The sequence below is a fragment of the Lygodium microphyllum genome, chromosome 19 (genome assembly GCF_053477565.2).
Source record: "Lygodium microphyllum isolate KBCC chromosome 19, Lygodium_microphyllum_v1.1.10, whole genome shotgun sequence".
NCBI classification, from domain to species: domain Eukaryota; kingdom Viridiplantae; phylum Streptophyta; class Polypodiopsida; order Schizaeales; family Lygodiaceae; genus Lygodium; species Lygodium microphyllum.
In genome coordinates, this window is record NC_141153.1 from 131,354,783 (window position 1) to 131,382,603 (window position 27,821).

Sequence of the window (27,821 nt, forward strand, 5' to 3'; positions counted from 1 at the left end):
GCACTTGGTGATAAGAAGCCTTTGCTATATGTATGTATGTCTGTATGTATGTACGTATGTATGTATGTACACACACACACACACACAAAAGCTACAATTCTATGCTCAACCATCTTTTAGCCCCAATGGGTAATAAAAGGCCTTTGCTACTATGACATACATACATATATATCTTTAAAATATCTTCAAGCCTAGAAGGGGTCGATGATGCCCCCTTTTGAGTTGTAAGTATTTTAAAATACCAAAGATGTGGAGAGAGGGAGGGAGAGAGGGAGATACAAAGACAGAGATAGAGAGAGACAAGAAGAGAGAGGGAATGGGAGAGGGATAGAGAAAGACAGAGAAGATAGAGACAAAGATAGAGAGAGACAAGAAGAGAGAGGGAGATTAAATAAGCCATGGCAACCAAGAATGTATCACCCAAAGAGGATACATACAAAACATCACCATCATCACTACTACATGCTTATATGTTCTCAATCTTTGTCTAGATTTTCTCTTTCTTTTTGTCATCATCCTAATTTGTCTTTTTTCCCTTCTATTTATTCTTCCACTTGTATCAGTACTTTTTATGTATTTCTTCTTGTTACAAAAGAAGCATTCTACATCATTTTTATTGTACAACTTGCTTTTTGACTTGTGCCTCTCTCGCAAGAGTTTCCCCTAGCATTTGACCTTCCTTTCACCATAAATGCAATGGAGTTCTTTAACCTTACATTATTCTTTCTATTCACATCCTCAATGAGCAAACTACTATTAACATTAGCACTCATAAGACCACCTACATGTACAGAGTTACTAATGGCAATCTTGGAAGTGGCCCAACTCTTAAAGCAAGGTGACTAATAAGAACATGGCCATTATTGAATCATGAAATAAAATCTTGTAATATATGAATTGGAAAAAAATATTGTTGAACTCATTGAGATTATTAGACATGCAAAGGCTACTGAGTTTTTTCAGCCAATAAACCTACGATCTTATCATACAAGTCACTAAGCTTTTTCCATACACCATATGCACCTTCTATGTTTTTCATATTAAAATACAGAAACTTTGAGAGTATCAATATAATAGTGGAGTGTGTCAGCTCATCCAGTTCCACCCATACATGTGGATCCATCTCCTTAGGTTTAATCTCACTACGTTTGATTGACTTCAATAGCTTCTTTTGGACCAATACATTGTATATTTTCTCTTTCCAATATAAAAGTTCATTCCATCAATATTTTCAATATTAAATCATGCATTCTCTAAACTCAAGGAAGAAGCCACAATGAGAAAAGTATACTTTCACAGGAAAACTAACAAGATACATCCAATTGTAGGCTCAAAATGGACCAAAAGACTACAATTTGAGTACCCAAAAAGCTAAACAATGGCTATTTAAATATCAAATCATAATAAAACTAATGCAAAAATGATATTTCAACACTCCCAAAGAAAAATTATTTTCTACAAGCTTTCTCAAAGTATTTTGGCTATCTTTTAAGCATAAAACAGTCACCAAATACCAAGTACATGCAAATTACCCTCGTAATCATAATCAATCGTATAATCTCTACAAAATGAGCATAATCTAGTGTGGAAAATCCTTCAACTTGATAAATCCATCAAAATCTATGTGAAATTGGAAGTTGAGAGTAGTCTGAGAGCCACCAAGTGCGAACTAGTCCACTATATTTGAACATTACAAAAAGGTTTCTATATAAAAAAATATGTCCTACAAAGTAGCATGGCACAATTTTTTTACGTAATGGTCACTATTAGGTCTTTTTGCTCTAAAACAATCTCTTCTTTAACTGGATGTAAGATGGAGATACAAAAGCCTCATAAATGAGCTAACAAAACCAAGATTTCAATCTCTCTTTTTATGTTGAGCAAACATGAATCCTATGCTTAAGCCCTGAGTTTCCAAGCCCCCTACTTCTCCACTTAAGCTAAACTGCTACTTCCCAAAAACAAGTTCCTCTATGCTTAAGAAGCCATGTGCTTGCATATATCAAAACCTTATATCAAGATCTCTTCTCAAACATCCAAGTCCAAGCTATATTGCTTGAGTCCCAACCACTAATGACTACCCAAATTGATGCCAAAATGGACTATTGTTACCCCAAACTGAGCCTCAATGGCTTAAGCACATGCTTGACTTCGATCTAGACCCCAATGATGAGAGTAGTACCTCTATCAATGTGTAAGCAAAAAGCATCAATTTCAAAGAAGAAGATTGACTCCTCAACCTTCACAACAAAGCTTCACTCCTTCCAATCCTTGCTACAAGCAAGAGATCCCATGAATGTCAAACACTGCTCTGATACCAGTTGAGAGAGAAGCAATAGTGGGACTAGTCTAATGATGTGCTTTTGGTTATGATGTTGGAAGATTGTTATGCTATGTGAAATCATTGAATAAGCTACATGTTCTTTAAAAAAATTATGTGAAAATCGTCTAAAAATGTGAGGTCATTCATTTGATGCTTTCCATAGAAGCTAGGGGTATTATGTTCATGTATGTTATTATTGGGTTTTTGTGAAAGTGTTATTAGTTGTTGGATACTCGACCCTAACTATGAGAGACACAATGTTTTCCTCCTATTCTTATTTTTTGGCTTCAATAGAGTGGACATGATAAAACTTAAGACCTTGTTCTTTGATGATGTATCACTAGTTATAGAGGCATTAGCATGGTTGTGATTTTGTTTTTTATTGCTTGATCGTGTATTATGAAAATTTTCCATTGAGTTGGACATCTAGTCAAGGCCAATCTCATATATCGACACTTATTCACTTCACAATGTCAAGTTATAGATAGTGTTTTTATTGTCTATTGCTCAGCCATAATTGCATGTCTGGCCATCCACACCCTTTACATATGCCTGCATGGATGCTTTGCTACCCATGCACTATCGAAACTCCAACTATCTAACCTCTGCAAAATGAAGCATTAGCCTAGTGTTGTCCTATGTGTAGCCTAGGTGTGGAGTGCCTAATAAAAGTTATATGAATACTTTATGTATAAAAGTTCATGTTGAGAGAATTTGTTTATAAAAAATTTGTTATCTATTATTTGCAAATGTTAAAAGTATACTTTGATAGACATTATTGAAAGCTATTATTCAAGGTCTTATAAGTCAATGAACAACTTGTTCCAAGGATGGATAAAGGGGTCTAACTAATACAACCAGATTGAAGGCAAGCTTGTAAATTTACTCATTGGACACCATCTAACACTCATGACAAGTACACAACAAAGAACTAATTTTGTTTATTCTTGAAGTGAGACTTGTAAATGGACTTCTTAAGCCCCATCCAAAACTCATGACAAATACACAATGGCAAAATGATTTTGATTATTCTTAAGGATGACTTCGATCACAAATCTATCTTAGTTAGTATTTATCTACGCATCAATCATTGTTCAGCCTAACCCATGCAACTAAACACTAATGTTGCATACATAAAGTGAATGTTAATGGTGCAAGTCTTTAACAACACTAAATAGCACTAGCTGTATCGTGAGCAAGGACCCACTTAACACTCATGGCAAGGACAAAATGCCAAAAAAAAAAAAAAGATTACTTTTAAGGAGGATGAGCCATAGATTTGGCTCAATCTATTCTCAAACCAAGATAAGCATTCTATGCCATAGGCATGCACACCTACTAATTGAACAAAAATTTGGTTGCAAGTTAGAGGAAATCTTGTTAGTAGTACAAGTTTTTGTGAACAACAACTTTTATGTCATGGGACCTTCTTTAGAGCTTGAAACTTGAAATAGCCAAAGAACAAACTTTAGAAAAAAAATTGAAGTCCAAGGCATAAAAGATGAGAGAGCTAGCATGGGCTTTTTTTCCCCAAGACCCAAGATGGCTTCTATAGACCTTGGAAGGTCTTAAAGTTGGCGTCTTAAAAAGCGGGTTATGGTTAACAACCCTTGGTGATGATACAATGACTTTGAGTTATGGAATAATTTTGTATTGTAACTACACTACTATTAACACGCATTATAGTCAGATAAATTTCCAAGAATCTACTCTCTTGTGAGCTTCTAAGAATGTAACCACTAAAGCTTAGAACTACACTTTCAAGCTTGGGCAGACTTCCGTTACAACACATAAATAATCGAAGGAGATAAATTGGACCATGGAGAGGTATGCCACGGGACCTATCCGATGAGTTAACTTGAGCGAGCAGTGGTTCCCCTGCTCTCAATCACGGGGGACGTCATCGATCAATTGTGGTAAAGAAACTTTATATGTTCAATGCCAGAGGGTACCATTCCATCACAAGGCATCCTCATCATCTGGCAAGCTCTGTTCGTGGCATCCTGCGCCCTCCATGAACAAGCTCTGAGAACCAGACAAATAAATACGGCTAAGCCACTAGACAATGCTTACTCAGAAAACCGTTGTCAAGTTATATATGCGCGAACTCTGAGACAGCAGAGAAAGAATTATGGAAAACTCGATTGCGTTTTGGCAAGTTGCAAAAATCGACATCAATATACAAGCAAGCTGTGAGACATCAGACAAAGAAGTATGGCAAAAGGTGAACTGGCAATGTCGAGAAAATTGACATCAGCAATATACAAAAGAAGCTGGCTGAGCCATACCTTGACAAGTTTCTCGAACTCCATTCTTAATATCTCGGTTGCCTTTTCACTTTCTTTTCTCAAGTGGTTGGCACGGTCCACCATGGTCCTGCAAATTGATACAACCATATTATACTACTCAGCTGTGATGTGATGATTTGCAGCTGATTTGTTTTATGAGGAGGGAGAGGCAAAATATACCTAAGACGCAGAACCTCCTCAGCGAGTTTATCGTACTTGGACTTGAGGTTGCACAGATCATCAGTTTTCTCGCTCATTTGAAGACGGCCTGCGGATTAGTTTTTGAGTTCATATGAGGCAAGAAGGGCACAACAGGCAGGAGATTGATTGAAACGGTGTAAATGTCGAAATGTAATTCACGGCCTTACAGCTCTCGGCCTCCTGCTCTGCCTTGTTCTTGTTGACGAGAAGTTCTTCCATGGTCCGAAGGCTCAAATCTGCAAGGAAGAACACACCGATCGATTTCAGCAGTACTCTCAGAATGAATGGCGCATGAGGCGCGTGTCTAATGAATGGCCTTGGACGCAGCAAAGCATCGATCACGGAGATAATGCATTTCGATCGGCAAAATAGGACACAGATAATATAAAGCTAGTATTGTTGCACCTCAGACCTGAATTGCGCACCATGACTCCAACATGCATGATGCCGGATTTGTCCTTGAGAAGCCTTACTCGGTCGGATGAGCGAGGGAGATGGCACAGGCCGAAGAGTTCCAGGTCATCCTTGACGATACCCAGAGCAGCAGAGCATTCCTCTCGAATGTCCCGCATCAGGACCTCCGCTACGCCAAACGGAGATCCTGCGGCAGTAGTCGAGGAGTTGTAAGGACAAGCAGCGCTAGCTGCACTAGCTGCCATGGCCGCATTATTATCAGGCAGAACGATGGAGAGTTTGGCCTCTTTCTCGGCCACATTGTGCCTCCCTCTTGCGCCTCGCTTCCTGTTTCCCCTCTTCTTCCCGGCCTTGCCGCTAGCTGTCTCTTTCGCGGCTGCCGTGGCCACCATTGGAATCATCGGCTGATCTTGAGCAGTACTCTCCACACTCTCCGCCGCCAAGGCATCTGCCTTGTAGCCATGATCTGCGGCATTCTCTTCTTGCCGTTCATGTGCCGTGCCCCTCGGCGACGGCGAGCACAGGTCTCCTCCTCCTCCTCCTCCTCTCGAAACTCCCTTTTCTGTGAAGAAGGCGTGAGACAAAACAGATACGCTGATGGTCATGATGCAGATACTTCTGCTACGTTCACATTGCGCCAGTCCAATAGGGGATGCTACTGCAAGGGGGCACGGCCATGGCAAGGCAGGCTAGACTGTGCTGGTAAAGATTGTGTCAAAGCCTGCCTTCTTCTCTTTGGCGAGCGTACAGGCTGCAAGGATGAGGTACCGATCTGAAAACCACCGCAAGGAAGCGGTTCCTTCCTTCGTTTGTACGTACCTCTTCTGTGATGCCAGGAGCACACACGATGATGCTCCCTTTCTTTCTTTTCGTCTCTTCCGTCCTTTGTCTGTGCAGGGATCGGGCTTTACGTCAATGGTGCATGATGGGAGGAAGAAGCAACTCCTGCACATCGCATCACGTGGTGCGAGATGCGGGGTGGTCTTGGGATGCAGGAAGAATGGAAGACCAAGAACATTGGACAACGTTGTTAGGCCTCTTCCAGGTAACGCCAGAGCGAGAGCGAGCGGGCGGTTGTGTTTTGGAAAGGCTTCTTTTTCCGATTCTCCTTCCTTCCCTTCATCCTTCTTTTTTGTTGATTTGCCAGCCTTTGTCGTAGGCGACGTTGACAACTGCAAAATTTGAGAGTGTTTTATCAAGCCCATAATACATATAGTTAGTAGTATTACACACGTTTAAATACGAAAACTCCCATGGCATTTCTTTAAGGGTCTAGGGAAGAAGAAGTCTACCTTTTAAGGCTTACGCTTACTTCGAGTTTTTTTTGTTAAAAAGCAGTAATTGTTTCACATAGTTGACTCCTTGCCTTTTTCGGCCGATGTACATATCTTTACATTAATATTACCTCCGCATTATTTTATTTTTACTTTTTGAAACTCCTATGACATTTCCTTCGCCATTTTGTTTTATTCTTTTTTCGTAATGTGAGTTTTATACCGGTAGACAAGGTAGTTGCAACATGTTAAAGATGTAGCAAGGCCCTAGGCCTATACACTAAGCTTTTTGAAGAAAAGCTTGTATAGCCAAAATTAAGATTGTAAGGATCCTAAGACAACCAGGACCTCTTTTTTTAATTGGCTTATCCATACATCAAGCTTCTCCTTCACACCTTTGCCCAAACAAGCATAAGTTTCTCTTTGATCGTATGAACTTAAAGGTAACCACAGCAACCAAGTTTCTCAACCTCCAATTGCCTTCGTCTAATTGGCCACAATCTACGAAAAAGACCACAGTCATGCCAAATTGGTCCTTTAGATCGGATTCTTTCAACCATCTTTTAATGGCACTCCAAACAAGCACCACATGTAGGCACTCCCAGAACAAGTGTTTCTCTATTTCTTCTACACGCGCACAAAATGGACATAGAGGTGAGGTTGCTAGCCATTTAGATACCCTCACCTGAAGAGGGAGCTTCCTTAAGCACCATTGGAACACACTTAATCTGAACGAGGGGGAGGCAGTCTAGACCCTTTTAAGCCTTCTTTTCCATGTGACAAAGCTAGCAAGTGGGCACTTCTTTTTTCATTTGGTCAATAGGCTTAGGGGGATGATCAAGGAGTGCACAACATACTCTCATGTCACTTACAACACCAAAGCTACTTCCATGAAGGGCTTGAAAGATCTTTGAGGATTGAGGCCTCTTATTCTTTGGTTAGAGGCTAAGAGCCACATCACATTGGATGCAACTTTGAGGATGGGATGATACAAGATAGGGCTCCCATATCTTACAAGCCCCTCACTCGAGCCATCCTACCATCCTTCTAGACATCAATGAAATCGACAATCCCATCAATTCTTGTCCATAGATACATTTATCGTTTTTGACATGTGCAGCAAACTCAATGGTCCCTATGCAAGCATTGTGGGAACATGTTCTAAAAGTGTCCTCTCTTTTTGACAATGGAGTGGGGAAGCAAGGTGGTGGGTGTCCAATCTAGTAGGTGCTTCACTTTATAAGAAAATTTTTAGGGTCATTAAATCTTCATCTCCTCCTCTTTTCCTTACCTTTTTTATGCTCCTCTCCTTTCTCAACCTTGTCATTGCCAAAAGGATGGCTCATTGCACTCATCTACTTGTCTCATATCCTCATGTAGTTCTCCATTGTTGCCATTGATGATGGACTCTTGCAACAATTTGCTCCTTTCCTCAAATAAGCTTTTGCAATCATTTTGATTTCCCCTTGAGGCTATCTCATCCTATTGCTTTGAACTCTATGATGGTTGCAAGTGAAAATTAAATTAGAGAGAGGGAATCCCATTTGATCCATTGCTCCTTTTCATGTAGTTATTCTACATTCTGCTTCCTCAAATGTAATTTGGTATCATGTTGATAATGTATTAATGGTTTGGAATTTATAGTAGCCTTTTAAGTTAGTTTTTAATTTGTTTATTGATGATTTGATTATTTTCTAAAATATGTAAATTACTTGTGAATAGCTTTATCATTTGCTTTTAAATTGATAATGAGTATTAAAAAAAATTGCAATTAATCATTTTTCTCTTTTACTTGATTATCTTTTCTAGTCTTATGTGTTAGCTTGAGAGTGATTAAGGTATTTGAAACAATACATTTGCTTATTTATTTCTACTGGGTGAAGCACATGATCCTTCAATAAAATCTCACATGACCAATGTGGCATAAGAAAGGGTTACTCCTTTTGAAATAGATGCATGCAATAAGGCATAAGTATGCAATATAATGGTTGTTGCTTTTTAGGGCAAGTCCCCCTATAACTAAGCCCTTGATAAGGTTATGAAACCCTACTCGTGCAAACTCTTTCCTCTCATTAAGGTTTGACAACTTTAATGTGTGGCTTCTTATGTTTGCCTAGTGCATGTGAGTGAAAATTAAAATTTGCCCATGGTGAAGATTTTGTTATAAACAAAAGATCTATTAGTATTTTTATACATCACAAGTGAACTAAATAATCCTTCTACAAAAGATTGGATGACCAATTGGACACAAGAGAGGGGAAGTAGGGTGGTGGGTACCTATTATATTGCATACCTAGTCCTTCTGAAATACATATATCTAATAAGGAATAGGTATGCAATGTAATGGTTATTGCTCTTTAGGGCAAGCCCCCCTATAAATGAGCCCTTAGTAGGGTTTTGAAATCATCCTTGTGCAAGTTATTTCCTCTCATTAGGTTGCACAATTACTTTGCGTAGCGCCTCTCACAACTTCATTCTTCTACTATGAACCGTGCTAGGTCAAGGTGATAGCTTTAATGTGTGGCTTCTTATGGTTGCTAGTGCATGTGAGTGAAAATTAAAATGTAGCTATGGTGAAGGTTTTGTTATAGACATAAGTTCTATTAGTCTTGTATACATCAATGGTGTTAGCATACTTTATTAGGCCTTTATCTATGTGCCCTTTTCGGTAGTTCAAAGCTCATTTTGGGTCTAATGTGTTTTCTAGGGTCTCATGATGAAGCCTATTTAAAACCTCTCTCCATTCTCTATTATATTAGTGCATCATCTTACATCCTTGAAGAGCAAGAGATTGGAGGTCTTGTTACTAGTCATTAGTGAGCTAGTACCCTAGTGGTATTGTACTATACATCTCATGCTTCTCTTTAAATAAATTATTTTTCCCATTCATTTTGAGTTCTTATGTTCATCTTCTTATCAATCTCTATGCTTTGGCATGGAGTATATATAAAGCACCCCACATGAGGATGCAATGTCATCATGCAATAAAATGGGGACAATAGAGGTGCCTATTATGGATGCATGATGATACATTGATAAAGATGGGATAGTTGAGGGAAGATACTGGTCATAAAATATGCATATATAGATGAGAAGAAAGCCTTCCTAACACACAATGAAAGCAGTCAAAGGGGACAAAATATCATTGCATGAGGATCTTACTCTTGCGCCCAAGTGGCACATAGGAGAGAGCTCATGTCATGCATCCTTGAGGTGAGAAAAGAGGAAATGTATGTTGTGTATCATGATGGACGAGTGATCATTTACAAATGTTAATCTACATGATGGTGCATAGCTTATGATACCTTCCGTATGATAGTTGGGAACTATAATGAAGTTTTGAGACTTGATGTAGGGTACATTAAAGATATTTTCAAGAAATCAAGCATTGCTATGTACATAGAGATACACTAGTTTGTGGCTAGTAGCTTACCTAATGTATGTGTATATGGGAAAGTACATACCAACCTCAACCCACAAGGCCTAGAGGGATGAGGGGAATCGATTGGTATAGCTTTTTTTTTTTAGAGAAGGGTTGTGAGATGTGGTCCATGTGGTACATAGAGTTACAGAAGCAAGATACATGTGGATTAGAGTGCACACAAAACAGACCTAAGGATATCTACATTGTCGTTTATTACTTTTTCCCAGTATATATACTCTAGATTATCCAGAAGAGAGAGCCCCCCATATGCTTCACTTTATGAGGACATCATGAGATTCACAAGCATCAAGGATGTCTTACTAGTAGGAGACTTCAATGCGTGCATAGGAAATAGTCAATCTACTTCCTATAAGTCTAGTAATGAGATGCTCAAAGAGATTGTTGAAGGGAGATCTCTCGCTCAACCCCTGAGACCTATGGACCGCTTATTGGTCAAGCATTTCAAGCTGAGCGGCCATGGCTACCCCTCATATAGTCGACGTGCTCTCTCTATCTATGGGGTGTAGTGAGCTTACCTCGATGCCCGATCGAGTATCCTCCTCTCTCATGCACACTAGTAGCTCCACGATCCTCAATGCAAGCTCGAGCAACCTCAATCCCTCTCCATTAAGCTCCATCCTCCATAGCCGCACGAGACAAGAGAACAGAAGAGAAGAGAAGAAGATGAAGAGAGGAGATGGGGAGCTTCTCCTCCTCAATCCCTCACTCTCACACACTCACTCCCTCACTCTCTCACGCTCACTCGCTCCCTCACTCAAGCACACACAAGAAGGCAAGAAGAAGAGAAGAAGAAGAAGAAGCTTTTTGCCACACACCAAGAATGAGGATTTCCATTAAATTTTTGGCTTATATACATGCCCTCTTTCCCTTGGGTGATCATCCCCTTCTTACATGGCCCCGTGGCTGTGGCCTAGGCTCTTTTTCCCTTTGCTCTAACTTCCTATCTTAGTCCTACCGCACATCCATGGTTACAAATTGCACAAGAGGGAGCCTGGCGCTCTTTTACAAAGATTTTGATTGCGCCTTTATATTTAGAGATGTGTCTTCTCGCTTTTGGCTCTTTTGCAGCTTCCCTGGTTGCACCTTGGACTCCTACTAGTTGTTCCCATGCTTTTGGATTTTTTCCATGTCCGTTCCCTTGTGAGGTGCCTTTTCCTTTTTTCTACCTTGCGCTTTTTCTCTTGATGCCTCTTTTTCCACTTTCTCTTCTCTACAGTACACATTATCCCCTCCTAGCCGAGTGCTAGTCCCATGGCACTGCTGGGTGGTGAGTTGGATAGTGGTGATGGGATAGCTGAGTGGCTTTTTGAGTTTGTATACAAGCCCTGGTTGAGGTTGTGTTGGAGGGATTCATGCTTGAAATCAAAGATGGTGTTGGAGTGAGTTCCTCTGGGGAGCTGGTTGCTATGAAATTGACGATGGTGTTAAGACAAACCCCTGTCGTAAGGTTGGCCAGGGGTGGATCTACCCTTGAAATCAAAAATGGTGTTAGGCGGATCCTTCTTGGGGAAGTCAAAGATGGTGGACCTGTTCTCGAGGTTGAGGATGTCGTTGGATGGGTTTCCTTCGTTATGCCCTCTCCTTGATGCGACACAATCTTAACCTGCAAGACAAAGTTGTGCACTTCCTAAGGGGTGTGTCTTCCTTACTGTGCGGTGTGTGGTGCATGTGCTTGTGGAACTAGGAGATGGGTCTAACCTTGGGCAAGCCCTTGGTGGCATCCCACACTTGAGGACCCAATTCGTGCATCGTATGTGTGGTGCATCACTTAGGAAGACAAGTCTAGGAGAATGTCCTGCCCTTGATGTGCCCTAACCATGTGCAGTGGGGGATAGGGCTAGGTATGGAAACCCTAGGTGCAGTGATTGTGGAACTCAAGATGCTTTTGGGAGGGGTCCAGTGTTTCTTCCTTTTTTTCTTTTTCTTTTTCTTTTCTCTTTCTTTTTTTTTTTGTGCATTAGATGATTACAGCTAGCATTCTAACACAGGGGTGTGCTCAAGCTATGCCCTAATCTCCCTTGAACAATTTTCAAGGTGGTCGTAGGGACTTAGTCAAAAAGGCACAGCTCTGCATATATTCCTTGATACTAGCCTTTACATTAAGAGGTATGGTTGACAAGAAAGGATGGTTGCACCTCGTAAAGTGGCTATGGCTCATGTCCTCAAGGATCTTCATACAAAAAGAGAGGGTTGCCCCATCATGAGTCTAGCCAGCTATCTATTCCTAAGTTAATGTCAAAAAAGAGTGAGGGAAGGTGGGCTTCCTCAGCTGCTGGCTTTTGCTTAAGTAAAGATCTAATGGTCCTAAGGTAGTTACATGTAGTTATAAATGCAGGATCTGGGCACGAAGAGAAATCCTTGAGGAAGCAGTTGATGGATGGGCCCAAGTCCCCTACCTTGAAAGTCATGAATCCCTCAAGAGTCTCTATTTTGACGTTGTAGATCTTTGGAAAGTCATATCTTCCATGCACATTCCTCTCATAATCTACTCCATATCTACACGGGTAGGGCATGTAGATAGGATCATTCCGTTCCTTAGGTGGCATGCCGCAGAGGGCCATCCATGCATCAAAATTAGTATCCCAAATCCTCCTCTACCACTTTGGTTGTGCCTCATAGCCTTAGACGATCTTGGGAACCTGATAGACCTTGTCCTGCCAATAATTTGCAGGCTCCCCTCTCCATTATTGTGTGATTATGATGCTCCGCTCCTCAATCCATCGGTTCGCTAGAGTGTTTCCTAGGCAAATGATCCTTTCCAACACATTCAAAGGTAGGAATCTTTCCAAGGATCGTGGGTAGAGGAAGGAGAACTCAAAGGTCAGGATTGGAGTTCTTGTTGTTGCCAGATGGTTAGCTCCTACAGCCAATTGACAAGATGGTGATCCTTACATAGTGGCATGGGCTCGTCAAGAAGCTACCATGGCCGTGCTTGCACTCTTTGTTGGGCTTTCTCCATAAGTTCCCCATCTTCTTCTTCTAGCAGTAATGATGCGTTCGAGGACTTGGGCACCCTCTAGCTCTTCTAGGGGTAGGTCAGGCAAGGGTGAATTGGGCTCTTTGGTTTGCGGTTCTTCTTCAAATTTCTGCTCGAAGTCTAGTGTCTTGTTCCATCATGGGTTGGTGGACTAGGGGTGGATGGGGCTCCTCTTGTTCTTCGAATCCAAGTTCCCTGAGCTCATCAGTGGAGAGGTTGGCCTATCATAAGCAGTTGTGTTGTTGCTCCTTGGTTATGCATGTGTCGGTTGGGAGTGTGCTCTCTTTGCAAGCCATACCTCAAGGCTCTGGTTGTCAACTCCCGCTTCCTTTTCATTCTCTCCATCGAATCCTCACCGGTCTTGTGCCTCATCTTCCAACCTCTACCTTAGGCGATCATCATTCTATTGTGGCTCCATTTCTTTGGCACTGAGTTGCTCCTTTAGGTTTCGGATTTGTTTCTGATGTTCCGTGGCTTGCCATGTCACCTCTAGCCTTAGTGCCATAAAAAATTCTATTTCGGTCTCTAGTTCTGCCATTGCTACCTTCTTCTCTTCCTTAGCCTTCTCCAGCTAGGCTAGAAGTTTAGCTACATATGCGTCGTAATCCACAGCTGGGGGCATTGTAGGTGTTGCTGTGGTGGTGGCCACTTCCAACCTTTTCCACTTTGGGTCTTTCCTTGACTCAGTATCTACTGTAGCCAGCTTTTTGACTCCTACCTTTGGCACTATCTCTTGTACTTTTGTGACCATGAACTGCATCATGGACATGAGCTGAGTGGTGTCCATGGCACGTGCTGGCTCTTGTGTTGTGGCGGTGGTGGTGTTGGTGGTTTGAGGCACGAAAGTCGAAGGGAAGGGATGTAGTGGGTCCTTGCCCCTTCCTGTAACAATAGGGGCTACTCTCATGCTACCATTAGGCTCACCTTCCTGTCGTGTGGGCTCAGGGGGTTCATCTTTCCAGCACCATGGGTCCCTTTGATAGACCTGTGCATGGTCTCTGCCATGTCTTCATCCTCCTTTCTCCTTAACTCCTCAACCTCTTCTTTTGCTCCCTGTTTTCTCTCCTCCTCGGCTTTTTGTGATTCCTCTCTCGCCTTCTTCATTTCTTTCTCCTCTTTCCTCCTTCTTTCTTCTTCTGCCCTTTTAGATTCTTTTTGGGTTCTTTTTAGTTCCACCCATTCTTCTTTCATCATCTCCTCCCTCCTCTATTGTTAGGGTTTTGTGGCCTTCTTCTTCTCTTGTGCCGTGGCCTCCTTCTAGGTCATCTGCACCTCCCATTCTCCCTTGTCACTAATGGTTCTCTCACTTGATTGCTCTATGTCAGGGTGAGGTCCCTAATGGGGTGTCTCTCCCACTTCTTCCTCAACTACTTCTACCTCCCTCACTGCTTCCTAAATGATTGTTGTCAAGACCCCACCAAATCTCATTATGGAGGCCTTGGAGGTAGGCTTCTTGTGCACTAACCTACCCATTGAGGCTGGGGGCTCCTCTCCTGTTGCTAGTGCTACGCTTGTGGCTAGGATGGCGTCCGAGTTCTTGATGGTTTTCAAGACAAACCCATTCCAATCTACTTCCTCGAGGGACCCTGCATCTATGCTCTCCAGTAGTGGCATGCCAATCCTGTTCATCAACGCATTGTACCTCTGTCTCGAGAAGAGAGCATGGGCCATCTTTGCTTGCATCCTTACTTCTGGATTTTGGATATATGCCAGACTTATCCCATCCACCGTATGCACATCATTCTTATTCACACCCAGCATTGCATACACATCTCTTCAATGGTGTTTTTCTTTCTTGGGGGCCAAAACACCTAGGACCTTCTCCACCATTTTAGCACTTAGGATACCTCCACTTGACGTTCTTCTTCTAATGTCCTGGCTATCACTATGCCATAGTTCCTTGCATCATCAAAGCTCCTCAAGAATTTTGCACACATGCCATAGTCTACCGCTTGCTCCACTTTCTCCACATACTTTTGAAGGTCACATTTCTCCACTAATTGCTTCACAGCCGACTCCTCTAGGATGGTCTCGTCCAGGTTCAACACGTGTTTGAAGGTGAAATGGCTAAAGCCCCTTGTCTCGACACTCAGGCCATACCTTACTCTTCTTCTGTGAAAGGGAGCTTGCCACATTTATCTTGGCCTACCATTGTGAATACCTATCATTTACCATAGTCCAACATTAGTATTCCTTGTATGGCTTTTCGGTAAACAGAAAATTGATTTTTCTTCCATGAAGAGAATAAATAAGATGAATTAGAGACATGAAATTTTCTAACAGTAGCCTATTCATTCCAAAACATTTTTGACATTTTCTTTCCAACCCCTTTTTTATTATTTTCTGCTTTTAACTTTGATTAAGGCTTTTTGTTTCCTTCTTGCCAATGTTTTCTTAATCACCTTACCCTCTCCCCCCTCGAAAAATGATGAGAATCCTTCCTAGGATTGGACACAGGAGAGGCAAGGGCATTTGAGCATAGTATGGTGCTATGGCATAAGCCAATTGTAAAAATCAAGGTTGTATTCCAAGTGGGCATGATGATCGAGATTGAGCGTAGTATGGTGCTTCCTAGGATTGGACACAGGAGAGGCAAGGGCATTTGAGCGTAGTATGGTGCTTTGGCATAAGCCAATTGTAAAAATCAAGGTTGTATTCCAAGTGGGCATGATGATCGAGATTACGAGGCTAACGCATACTTGGGTAATGTAAGTTAGGACATCAGTTAGAAAATCACCCGATTTAATGCGGCTAGCCACATGTAGCTCCTCTTCCATAAGGATGCAGTCAATGTAAGGGTGGGCGTTGTCTAGGTGTTTGTTTCGAATGATGACCAAGACCCTAAAAGAGATTGGTGCTACATAAGTTGGGTCATACTCAATTGTTTTAATTGCACATCACTGCTTAGCATTAGTCATTACTTGGCAACCCCGTTTCTCCCATTGCAGGCATAGGTTACACCATTCTTGTAAGAACGATGAGTCAAAGTTATTGAGACAAGTGAGTTCCTCAAGCTCAACAGGTGATGCAGGCCTTTGGGGGCTTGTGGTATGATGTTATTAGCCATCTGATGAGCGTGTGCTCTTTCAAAATTTCACCATTATCGATCAAATCCTTTGCGACCTTGGGGAATTTTACAGTCATGAATTCGTATTCTTACCAAGTGCAAGATAAGGAACGAGCATCAGAGGCAAGGGGTTCATCAAGCAAGCCGAGGTCAAGTCTTTCATAGCTCCTAGTGAATGTGGTAAAGGTGTTATCCAAGAGCTTGATTCAAGTCACCAAGTCATCTCCTGTATTCTCAGCAAGGTTGCTCGTAGAAAGGCCTAAGGCCTACTAGTGGTTGGGGTGGAATTGAGCTAGACAGTGATGGTTTGAGGGGTAGTGGACTAGACAGTGGCGTATCTAAGGGTAACTTCGTAGTCTAATTCATGTGTCCAGTGCTAATTTGGGTTATTGAGGGTGGCTCCACATTAGGGGAGTTTTGAGGTCTCGAAAATGCCCTGTAAGAGATCCTAGAGAGAGAAAATAATTTACGAAATAAAATCATTTTATAGAATTTTTAAAAGGTTTATATTTTGGTAAGTTAAATATCAAAATTCGTTAATAAGTCATTGTCGTGATATTCTCATGGTCACATCAAACCTAGAAATCTAGGTCGCCATAAAGTTGGCAAGGTTGTCATAATGAAGATCTTACCTCTCCTCATTAAAGTGAAAAGTAATATTCAATTTAAATTTTGGTGGATACTCGATTGCCTCCCTCCATCGTTTCTCCATCGTTTCTCTCTTCTTTTTTTCTCCTTCTTATTAGTCTCTTCTTTGTTTTCATTCTTGCTTCTAATCATATCCTTAGCTATGGATCAATCACCCAATGATCTCTGTAACTCAGCTATGGATCAATCATCTAATGATCTCTGTAGCTCTCATAAAAGACCTCTCTATCATCTTCATATTGAGTTGGACAGTGAGTATGAACCGATAAGAAAGAGAACAAAATCTATCACGGTTACAGAGTCTATGAAACATATATTGAGGTTTGAAGGAAAGAAGAATATTGATCTTTGGTTAGATGGAAAGCTATATCCCAAAGATCCTAGCAGAAATAGCACTCCTCCTTTCTATAATAGCTCGTCATTAATGAGGTTTATTGGTGATGGTTACAATGGATTTTTAGGTTATACACTTAATCTTGTTGCAGAAAAGGATATCCTTGGACTAGAGAATCATCTTTTGATGAAACACAATATAGAGTTGTTGCAGAAGCTAGAGGATTGTCAACAAAAAATTCATTCATTGGAAAAGCGTATCAAAGCTTATCAACAAAAGCAAACTTTATTAGGCCTTCGAAATCGACAAAGAGCTCTTAAAAATATTGAGAATCTCAAACGAGGAGGAGGAGGCTGTGGTAAAAGAATCCAAGCAGCAAGGTATATTTTTTTTCACTTGAAAAATCTTAAATATGGCTTTATTTAAACTACTTGCATTGATTTGTGATGTTAATTTTGCTTAGATCTCTTCTACAACCAAATGCAAGTGAAAGAGATTCTTTAAAAGCAGCTCAGTTTTATTATCATCTTCTTCCTTCAGTGGTTTCAAAGGATATTTTGGAGAAGAAGAAATTTAAAAAGGCAAAGAAACAATGCTTGGAGTCATTTGTGAAGGATCATTCTTTGGATTCTGAGTTAGTACAGAAGACACTGGATAGTATTGCTATCAGTCGAGATGCTTATATGCAACTTTTCCAACTTTTACAATCAAATATGAAGCAAGGACAGGTACACAATTGCATACTTCCGAAACCATTTGTGGTTAGGACTATCAGACAGAGAGTTAATAACAAAGTGATGGAGATTCTAGGTGAGCCTTTTTATATCAAGGCTAGCTTCAAGGGCAAGAAAAAGGAGGTTACATTCAATGAATTTAACAATATTTTCCTTGACTTGCCCACCCTACAATGCTTAATGATCAAATTTTATGACTTGTCAGTAGCTGAGGCACAGGGAGTGGCTAGATTTGTGATTAAACTTGATGAAAGTGAGATTCTGAAATGTAAAAAATTGGAGAGAATCTCTATCACCTTGATGAATAGAGCACTTTCGTCAAGTCATTGCAATCACTCAACATCATTTAGTGTTCAATCTGAATATAACATCTGGTGGCTAGGAGCATTTGAGGTAGATACTGAGAATTTTGATATACTATATTGGGTTTTTCATCAAACATCAATACCTAATGTTATTCAAAGGCAACAAGCAGGAGAAGAGCTATTTGTTGAAGGATTAGGGAACTACATGATTGAGTGGCACATAGCTGGTGACCTAAAGACACTCAAATGTATGTATAATGTATCAAAGGGAGCTAACTCGAGATCTCCTTGCTTATACTGCATGTCACCAGCTGTAGAGTTAAACTCAAGCAATTGGAATAGAGCTCCCTCTAGGCACAATAAGGATCCACAATTTAAACCAGTCTTGGACATTCCTTTAGCGAATGCCCATATTTGTACACTTCATGCACTTTGCAGGATAATCGAAAAGCTTGTTCATCTCTATATAGGATTTGCATGGAAGTTGAAGCCATTATCAACTAGAACAGATGCTATAACAAAGGTTGAAAAAGTTCTCTCTGCAATTGGTTTGCATGGTGGCAATGTTGTTATTGAACCAGATCTTCAAAAGTCTAAGGATGGTAATTGTGTCCCAAAAAAACCATCTATTGGTGGAGTGAAGGCTAGAAGGTTTCTAGGCTTTCATGGGAGACTTGGCAAGATAAACTCGAGAAATGGTGGCTCAACTATTAAATTTAATCAGTGGAAATCCCTACATAATGCAGTTAAGGATCACACTGATAATGGACAAGCTCGAAATAGAAAAGCTAAAGTTTGGGAAACACTAGACAAAGTGTTTTTTTATTGTGATAAGACTGAATGGAATGACGATGATCTCAAAGACTTTAAAAACCAATTGAACCTTTTCAAAAAGGCGATGACAGAAGCTTGGGGTGATCAAAACTTTACTCACTATATGGTAAGAAGTTTGTATATGTTTGTTTCTTCATTGTCGAACTCATATAATGTTTTTTAATAACTTTCCTTATTTGTTGACTATGCAGCATATTCTATACAACCATGCTCCATACTTTATTAAACAATATGGATCTCTATCTATCTGGTCAACCCAAGGTATGGAAAAATCACATTATCAAGCAAGAACAAAATATTTCAGACATACAAGACATGGAGGTGGAAGACACAAAGCCAACAGTTTATTAGAGGTCTTTCAATGGTTCTATCGACAAATTTGGCATAAATTCAAGCTTAAAGATACAACCACATCAAGCAATACATCATCTTTAGCAAGGACTATACAAATTGTTACCCAAAGAAGAAAAGATAGATATTTAAATTCTTGCGCAAAGCAAAGATTTACAGAATGGTTATAAACCAAACAAAGAGTTGGGAAAAGATGGGTTTCAAGAAACCCTTAATCTTTGGCATCTTCTAGTCTGATTGTGTTGCAGAAGAGTCCTTAGTTTCAGGCACCTCAACAGAGCCTTCAGTGGAGTCCTTGGTTTCAAGTAGCTCGACAAGGCCTCTAGAGGAATCTTTTGTTTCATCCCACTCAATAAGACCTCTGTATTTCAAAAACTCTTGTTTCCAATAGCCTGGAAGAAGCTTCAAATTCTTACTATCTCCTACATAAGAGAGCAAATAGGAGCCAAGAACTCCAAAATATCCAGCTCTAGATCCACTGTATCCAGGCATAAAGCCAAAAACTCTTATGGCTTCTTTCTTCTCCACCAAAATGATCTTGTCCAAACCTCTGCTGAAAACTTGAGATCCAATAACCTTTGAGATAGCTCTCAAAGCCATCATTGGTAGACTTGGAGAGCTTGACAATCTACTATGATATATTACAATTGTTTGATTGTTTAAGTTTCCAATATAATGGCCAAGCCTTTGATTTTTTCCAAGCTTCATTGGCCTAGAGCCCTTGGCCCTTTCAAGAAAGTTGTCCAGATCTTCAATCTCAATCTATAGAACAAACCACAACAGTACAAGATATAAGATATTTATCTATAATGCATAATAAAGTCTAACATAAACTCAATGGGTAACTTCGAATTATATTTCATACCTTAGGGTGTTCATCTTCTTCAAGAAGACTATCATCATAAAGATTTATTGAACTCTTGGGCTTCTCATTTGATGGAGACTTCAATCTCTCTTCATACCCTACATCATCAATATGAAGTTTCTTCTGGACCTGCAAGAACTCTTCTTCTGTAGGTAGCCCCCCCTTTTCGTATTCTATGATCTGATTAATACATGTATGTAAGGCTATAGAGCTATCTTGGAAATTCTCTCCCTCAACATCAAGACTTGCTAGTGGTTCTTGTTCATAACCTATAAAATTCATGTCATTTTTGCCCCAACCTGCAAGGATTGCTAAGCAATAATCTTCTCTAAGATCAAAAAGATGTTAAATATCATTTAGCAACACATATCTCTTCTTGTTGATAAGATAAGTGGGAAATGTTGGAACACAGGCAAGAGGACCTTCTTCATCAACCTGTGCACTTGGCTCAATCTACTTTTCTTCCACCATTGTGATATTGTCACTCTTGAATAAACCTACATCAAAACCTTGGACAAGTTGATTCTCAACATCTTCTTGGAACATCTCCTCCTTCTCTTCGACCTCCTTATCCATACTTGCAATATCCTCTAGCTTTCTCTGTTGGTCTATATCTGGAGAAGAATTTTCCATGTATTGAAGATACACAATAAATCCAACGTCCTTGTGGATTAGAAGGCATTGGTGTTGATACCTGTGGAAAGGGCAACATGTTTCTTTCTTTCTGAATTCCTCATCAATGAGGTTGAACCTGCCGAGCAAAGTTGACGTGGATGTATTGGTGGCTCCCATGACATCACTATAATGAACAAATCCATTGACTTCCAAACCTTGCACATGTCTATCATAAAAACATATGTACTCCTTAAGTTTATCATCAAGATCCTCCAATAACTCCTTCAAATCAAAAGGAACATTGAAAATTTCCCTGATATAGCAAAACTTGGAAGAATTTCCAGTGATGTGTAAAAAATCAAAGAGCCTATCATCAGATGTCTCAATTATCTCCTCCTCATCCATTCCTTCCAGAGATAGCTTCCTCTTTGTCATTTTGACCAGAAAAATATTTATCCCTGGAAAAAAAAAGCACAAAAGAACCAATATCCAATAAAACAAGATGATATCATGGAAAGAGGCCCCAAAATTGATTTTCCAAGACAAAAAAATCAAAACATGAGAATTTTTTTAGTTGACCGGTGAAACGCGAAAATTCAAGTGTGTAAGGCAAATGCCTGTGAAGGAATCGCGTTTCATCGGACACTAGCTTGAAGACAAAAATTATTCTAAAATGTGGCCGGTGAAACGCGATACTAAGCAAAATATCATCAACAGAGACGTTGTCTCGCATTTTACTTGTCAAAAATTGCAAATGAAGAAAAGAAACATGAACAATAAATAAATTCTATGGAAACACACAAATTGATGATATAATCATTTTTAAAAAAGCTATGCTGCTTTTGAAAGATAGAAAGCACATAACATCTTTAATTGTTTAAGTGTTATAAAACATTCTTTCTATATTAATCAAATTTATTTTGTTAAAATGCTTGTAATAAAAAAAATTGTTACCTATCAAAGATTGTTGAACTGCTCTCCACACAGGATGCAAGGACCTTGAAGGGAAGTCGAGACGAAATTTTGGCAGAGAAGAAGACAATGTCGGAGAAATGGGTTTGAAATACTTTTATATCGACCGTTAAGCATGTGGTGATAGTTCCAACGAAAAAGTTTGTGTAATAATGGAAAAATACATGTACACGTGTCTGACTTAACACAGCGTAATAAACTCCTCAGAAGACGTGCGCATTCTCTTTTTCCAAAAATACGTTACACGTGTGTTAAATAACCCTTTTCTAAGTAAATAAAAAATTCTGATAAGCGAGAGTACGTCACATGTGTGTTATTAACACTTTGCGAAGAACGTTGAGTCCATGCAAATTCACCGCCTTCAGCTTTCATCGTATTTCATCGCTACTCCATCTTTGTTTTTGGTGTTCCTTCCAGTCTCCAAGCATTTCCTTCCAATCTCCAAGCATTTCACTGCTTCCCCAACAAAGCAAACCTTCAAGCATATTGTCATCTTTAGGCTGAGATTGTGAAGAACAAGCTAAAAAGAAGGTATGGTTTCTGCATCTTGCTTTTCAATAACAAGCTCCATTCAATGCATTGTTTTGATATTTTTCCTTAATCCTTTATGTTATTATTGGCTCATGACCACTACAAAAGAATTTTTTCCACAGTGAAAGCATTCCTTAATATTGTGGATATTTAAGGAAATCTTACTGTGATCTGCATGAGCTATCTGAAATCCATGCTGCTGTAAATAATTACTTATCTGAGCATTCCATGCTCTCGGTGCCTGTTTCTTTCCTCCCTAATTCTATGGATATTTTAAGTAATCTTAAAAGCTTTCCTTGGATCAAAGCTCTTTTTTCTTGGTTTTGTCAATTTTTATGCTATTCATGAGTTGTCCGGTGAAACGCGAAAATAAGGTACTTCAACCAGGTTTCCTGGCTTAAATTCGTGTTTCACTGGACACAATGGACAACAAGTCCGGTGAAACGTGAAAAGAAGCAGCTGCAAGGAGGCGCCTTGCTTGACACTCACGTTTCACTAGACAGCTCCAGAAAAATTCAGCTGATACGAGAAAACGCCATGCAGCATAGATAACTCTTGTCTGGGACTCACGTTTTGCTTTACATGCTGGAGAAGAAGTAACATATGTTTTTTTGGCAGATGGCTAGGACTAAGGCAACAGCAAGAAAAGAGAAGATTGATCCTAGGGATTTAGCATCAAAGATTCATCAGTCTTCAAAGCCTCAGAAGCTCTCTAGAAAGTCAAAGCCAAGGAGAAGGTTTTCTCAAAATGTCAGGTGTCTAAGGGAGATTAGGAAGGCAGTAAATGCTCTTGACAATGCAATTCCAAAGTTGTCTTTTCAGAGGCTTGTCAGGGAAATTTGTGACAGATATAGTTTGGATAGTTTCAGATGGACAAGAACAGCTCTTAATTGTATACAAGAAGCCACAGAGGATTTTCTAATTGAGTTTTTCCAAGATGCCTACATTTGTGCTGCTCATGCTCATAGGCTCACACTCATGGACAAGGACATGGTAATTCTTAGGAGGCTAAGATATAGATTTTCAAAGGTCCTTGAGCCAATTCCCCTCACTGATATGAAGACATTTAATATCCTTAATGTGCCCCCAGCTAGAAGAAAGAAAGATGATTCTGGTATCAGGGTTGAGGATGTCACCCATGAGAAGGATACAAGGCAACATGAAAAAGAGGAGAAGGCTAAAAAGGAACAAGCAGATAAATGGAGAGAGTATAGGATGCAAAGGGTTGAAGAAAGGGAAATAGAGCAACTAGAGTCCTTTGAAAATGAGCTAGCCACCCTTCTTGAAGCAACTAATCCAAAAGGATTCAGTGTGTTTTGTTTCTTACCTGGTGACTTAGGCAAAAGAACTGAGGTTATCTCCTTTGATGCTGCATGTGTTCAGATTCTTAAGGATAAAAGAAGAGAAGTAAATGACAGTCTTATTCTTGCTGGCCTAAGGTATGTCCATCCATAATTACTTATACTTTTTGATATTTTTTTAGCAATAAGATTTTTCTTGTTTATACTCACTATTTCTATGCCTTTTCTAGGTGTATAATGCATGAGTTTCCTTTGGATATACAACAAAAAATTGAGGTTTTTGATCCATCTATCTCATTCTTTATGAGGAATGAGCTTGATGCAAGTTTTATTGAGCACTGGCTCAATTTGATTGACTTCGATACTTTGGAGCCGCTTATAATTCCATATAATGAAAAGTAAGTGATTTAATATTCTATTAGAGTTTTTGAGATTTTATCCTACTAATTTGTTGAGATATGATTGCTTTTAGTTCTCATTGGAGCTTGATTGCAATAGACCTTGTGGATAAGCAATGCTTTTTAATCAACTCTATGAAAGGAAGCCATGGAAATGCTAAATTGTAAGTTATATTATCCAAGGGCTCCTTGATATTTCAATTCTTTTTTTTGTAAGTACTCTAAATTTCAACATATTTTATATACAAAGGTGCCAAAAGATTAATTGAAGAGCTAGAGAAAAGACCCCCTATGCCATCTGATTTGCTTGCAACAATGCAATATAGACAAGTTGCGGTAAGTTATTCATTAAAATAATTGAAACATGAGTTTATTCTATGAACTACCATTCGTCCTCTTTATAGTTTTACTTTGTGTTGGTGGTTGCAGTGTCCCCATCAGGATGATAGCCATTCTTGTGGCTGGAGGGTGATTGCAAATGCTAGAAGAATGGTTAACTTTGTTTATCTTAATGATGATAAACATGTAAAGGTAATATGAAAGATGCTAAACTTTAAGATAGATATTAATTGCAAATAGTCCATTGATGATAAAAATATAGTCTATAGTAAGAACAATAATGAACTAAAACTCTTTTTTCTATAAATGTGTGACAGTTTTCGAAGGATTGCTATACATCTGAGCATATTTGGTACATCAGAGCAAAGCTCTTGAAGTATATGATGGTCAATTGTATACAACCAACAACAGAGATTGGTGGGGATTTGCACCATGAAGGAGATGCGGTGCCTATAACCACGGAAGGCAAATCCACAGCTTTAACACCTTCTATACCCAAGACATCAAAGAAAGGCAAAAGGACTCCTAGAAAGGATAGTTCTCCAAAAAAGAAATAGCTTTGCCATATCGCCTTGTAGGCCTTCATATATAGAAATTTGCCCTTCATCCCCTGTATATCTCATAGAGATGGCAGATAGACATCTGCTACAAAATTTGTACATGTATTTTATATTGATAGTAAAGATATCTTTTCTTGAATGTCATTGCAGTGTATTTTATTTTCTCTCCTTTTCGATATCTGCAAAAAATAAATTACAAATGTTTGTTAGTTAGAAAGTGAGATCTTGATATACATCTAAGTAGATATAATATGATGTGAAAACTTACTCGTTTCTTGTCAAGTTGGAATACAAAGGAGCATGGTAGTTCAATGTCTTCATTTTGTAAATCCATCCTCACTTGATGTAGCGTACATGATTTTCTGATCTTTAAGATTGCAATAATATCCTCGTTGAACCAAATATTAAGATCCACAATAGGATCCTTGCTGAAATCATTAAGATTCTGGTCTAAAGCAACTAGACTACTACCAACAAAATGCCATCGACTATAGTAAAAGCTAAGGATAAAATTTTGAGTAGCAATCATATATTTACAAGCTATAGAGTCTTGATCTATCTTACATATAATTTTTCCTTCTGTCCTTGTATCCCATCCTTCATCAACAAATTGTATGATATGATCATATGTTAGTCTCTTCACTGAAAGCATGGTTTTTGTTATTCTTATCTCCATATTAGAGAAGAAATCAATAAATATATTAATAGGCATAAATAAAGTAACTTTGCTTAGCCTACTTGAGATATTAGATTTTAGTGCTTTCTGGATCTCAGAAAATATCTTACATCTATAGCCCTCACTAGTAGCTGGACTTGGCAAAGGCCACTCAAAGCTTGAAAAATCTGGCAAAGGAAGGAGTTTTATTGATCCCCATTGGCAACACCGCATAGGAATAACATAAGAATGGTCATAAAAGAATATTCCATTCTCTGCAAGCTCTGTCTTCTTTCTACCTCTATACATTTCTTCTCCAATTGAACCATGTATAACATCAATAACATCAATAATAGATTCCACTGGTTGCCATTCCTCAAGATTAGAGGGATAGACATCTACAAGACAAACAAATATTATAATGGAAAAACCTAAACCATGTTTAAGAAAGGAAAAACTTTAAGAATCAAATTCTTACAATTTGGTCTATGCATTGGAAGCTTTGAAGATCCAGGTTTCAAACACAGCTCTCTATGCATGAACACATGTTGCACTAGTACCTCTTTGATACTATTCTTATTTGCTCCAAGCTTAAAATCTCGGATTCTGCCCTTCCAAGCAGAGGTAAACGAGCTCTCATGTCTTTGCCTTTTTCCACGTTTTGCTTGTTGCATGGTGATCCAACTACCTTTACTAATGATAGTAGGAATCCATCTTCCATCAGTTTGGAATGAGTTAAACACTGATATGGATATGATTTGGGAGCTTGGACGCCTTGTTGAAGGTCGAATTTCTGTATCCATGGTAGAAGAGATACACACACACACACACACACACACCCACACACACACACACACACAGGACTAGACTATCATAACGGAGGGAAAAACAATAGAGGAATAAAAGAAAGGAGGGAAAAAACTGAGCGCCATGCTTTTCACCAATTTGAATTTCGATTACATCAGTCATTATCATTAATCTAAAAACATCATTAAATAAAAGTAGCCGAGACTCTATGCCATTAATGCAAAATATGTCATAATCACGAATATAAGAGACTAAAAATACATAATAAAAATACAAATTCGTAATATTATCATATTTATATATTTTTGTAAAATGATTTTTTATTTTTTTTTAATAGAAGTTCCGTTACGGAGGCTTTGCTCTTATTGGTCTAGAGCACTCTCTCTCCACATCCTAAAAGGCATTTTCGAGACCTCAAAACTCCCCTAATGGTGGCATAGATGGTGTGTTTCCTTCCTCTTGCGCAGCCACCACTGGGGTGCCAAGCCCTCTAGACTTAGATGATTCCAAGGTATCAGGCTAGTGCATTGGTTGATAGATTGGTTGGGGTTTTTGGACTGCAACTATCACGGGTTCTGTAGGCTTTGCAGCTGGGGTTTCATGGGTGTTCACTGCCTTAGTGGGAGTGGGGCTTCCTGGAGATGGGGTGGCAAGCAACGATTATGGTTGCGCTATGCTCCTAGGATTTTCCTTCTTGGGCACCCATATCCATGTGTTGCCTTCGTAGTATCCTTGGGCTCGTAATAGATCTTTGGGATCCATCACGGCTTGATTGTGCATCTACATTGATAGCATCGGGTCGGTCTCTTAGGTTTCGAATGATAGTTTTTAGCCTTGCAGGGCTATGTTTGCTTGCTACAAGTAGGTTGCTTTGGTGCCTTGGCACCCATTTAAGTGTGGGCTCTGTGGCTTTGGGGATGGCCTTAGTTGGCAGTGGTTTTGTAGTCTGGGTGGGTTGTGATGACTCACAACCCCCCTCCTTAGGCTTGGTCCTAGGTAGCTCTATCGATGGCATAGCCGGCTTTGGTGGAGCCTTGCTGCCCTTGCTGAAAGCTATCACAATTTGAACATTTCCAATGGAAAGGTGAATACGCTGTAGATTCTAGTCCACGTTGCAGTGTGCTTGCTTCTTGAAAGTGCATCCTAACAGCAATTCTTGACCTGCATCCTTCGTATTTGGCAATACATAGAAGATGACTAGTAGGCTCTGAGACTCGATAGAGACTGCGATCTTGCACTTCCCTAGGAGTGCATATGACTTGCTCCTGAATGGGCTGAGTTTAGCATTGGTGGGCTGTAATTGTGGCTGACCAATGAGGGTCCAATTAGCGTAAGTCAAGACATTGAAGTCATCTCCCTCATTGATCAAGGCATCAAATGTGTGTGTGCACTGAGCGGTGGCGTGATGTGTAGGTATGCTAGTGCTACTACCTCCTCACCCTCGTCCTCTAGTTTGGTGCTTGTGGCTATGCGAACATTGATAGGGGCTTTTAGCATAGGGGCCTCATGTAGTGGATGTGCGGGAGGGTAGTACTTCTTCATGCAACTGCCATTAAAGAAGCCTATGCCCTCACCTTCAAGGG

At 39.7% G+C, this 27,821-nt stretch overlaps 2 protein-coding genes across 3 annotated transcripts; one reads left to right on the forward strand and one right to left on the reverse strand.

Moving 5' to 3' along the window:
* Positions 1 to 3,684: 3,684 nt before the first annotated feature.
* Positions 3,685 to 6,360, reverse strand: LOC148020389 (uncharacterized). Of its 2 annotated transcripts, none has more exons than XM_087700683.1 (5): positions 5,225 to 6,358; positions 4,980 to 5,048; positions 4,792 to 4,879; positions 4,612 to 4,699; positions 3,685 to 4,348 (listed from the first exon to the last, which is right to left on the reverse strand). In XM_087700683.1, exons 1-5 carry the CDS (start codon positions 5,829 to 5,831, stop codon positions 4,283 to 4,285), a joined length of 918 nt encoding a protein of 305 aa, XP_087556809.1. In that variant the 5' UTR covers positions 5,832 to 6,358; the 3' UTR covers positions 3,685 to 4,282. The 2 variants fall into 2 exon arrangements, with proteins under 2 accessions (XP_087556809.1, XP_087556810.1); XM_087700684.1 differs by having other exon boundaries at positions 4,329 to 4,432; positions 5,225 to 6,360.
* On the forward strand, positions 6,056 to 24,811 carry LOC148020390 (uncharacterized). The gene is made up of 7 exons (XM_087700685.1): positions 6,056 to 6,271; positions 23,562 to 23,617; positions 23,710 to 23,877; positions 23,952 to 24,041; positions 24,128 to 24,213; positions 24,307 to 24,408; positions 24,534 to 24,811. The coding sequence occupies exons 1-5, from the start codon at positions 6,056 to 6,058 to the stop codon at positions 24,144 to 24,146; spliced, it is 549 nt and encodes a 182-aa protein (XP_087556811.1). The 3' UTR covers positions 24,147 to 24,213; positions 24,307 to 24,408; positions 24,534 to 24,811.
* Positions 24,812 to 27,821: the final 3,010 nt, after the last annotated feature.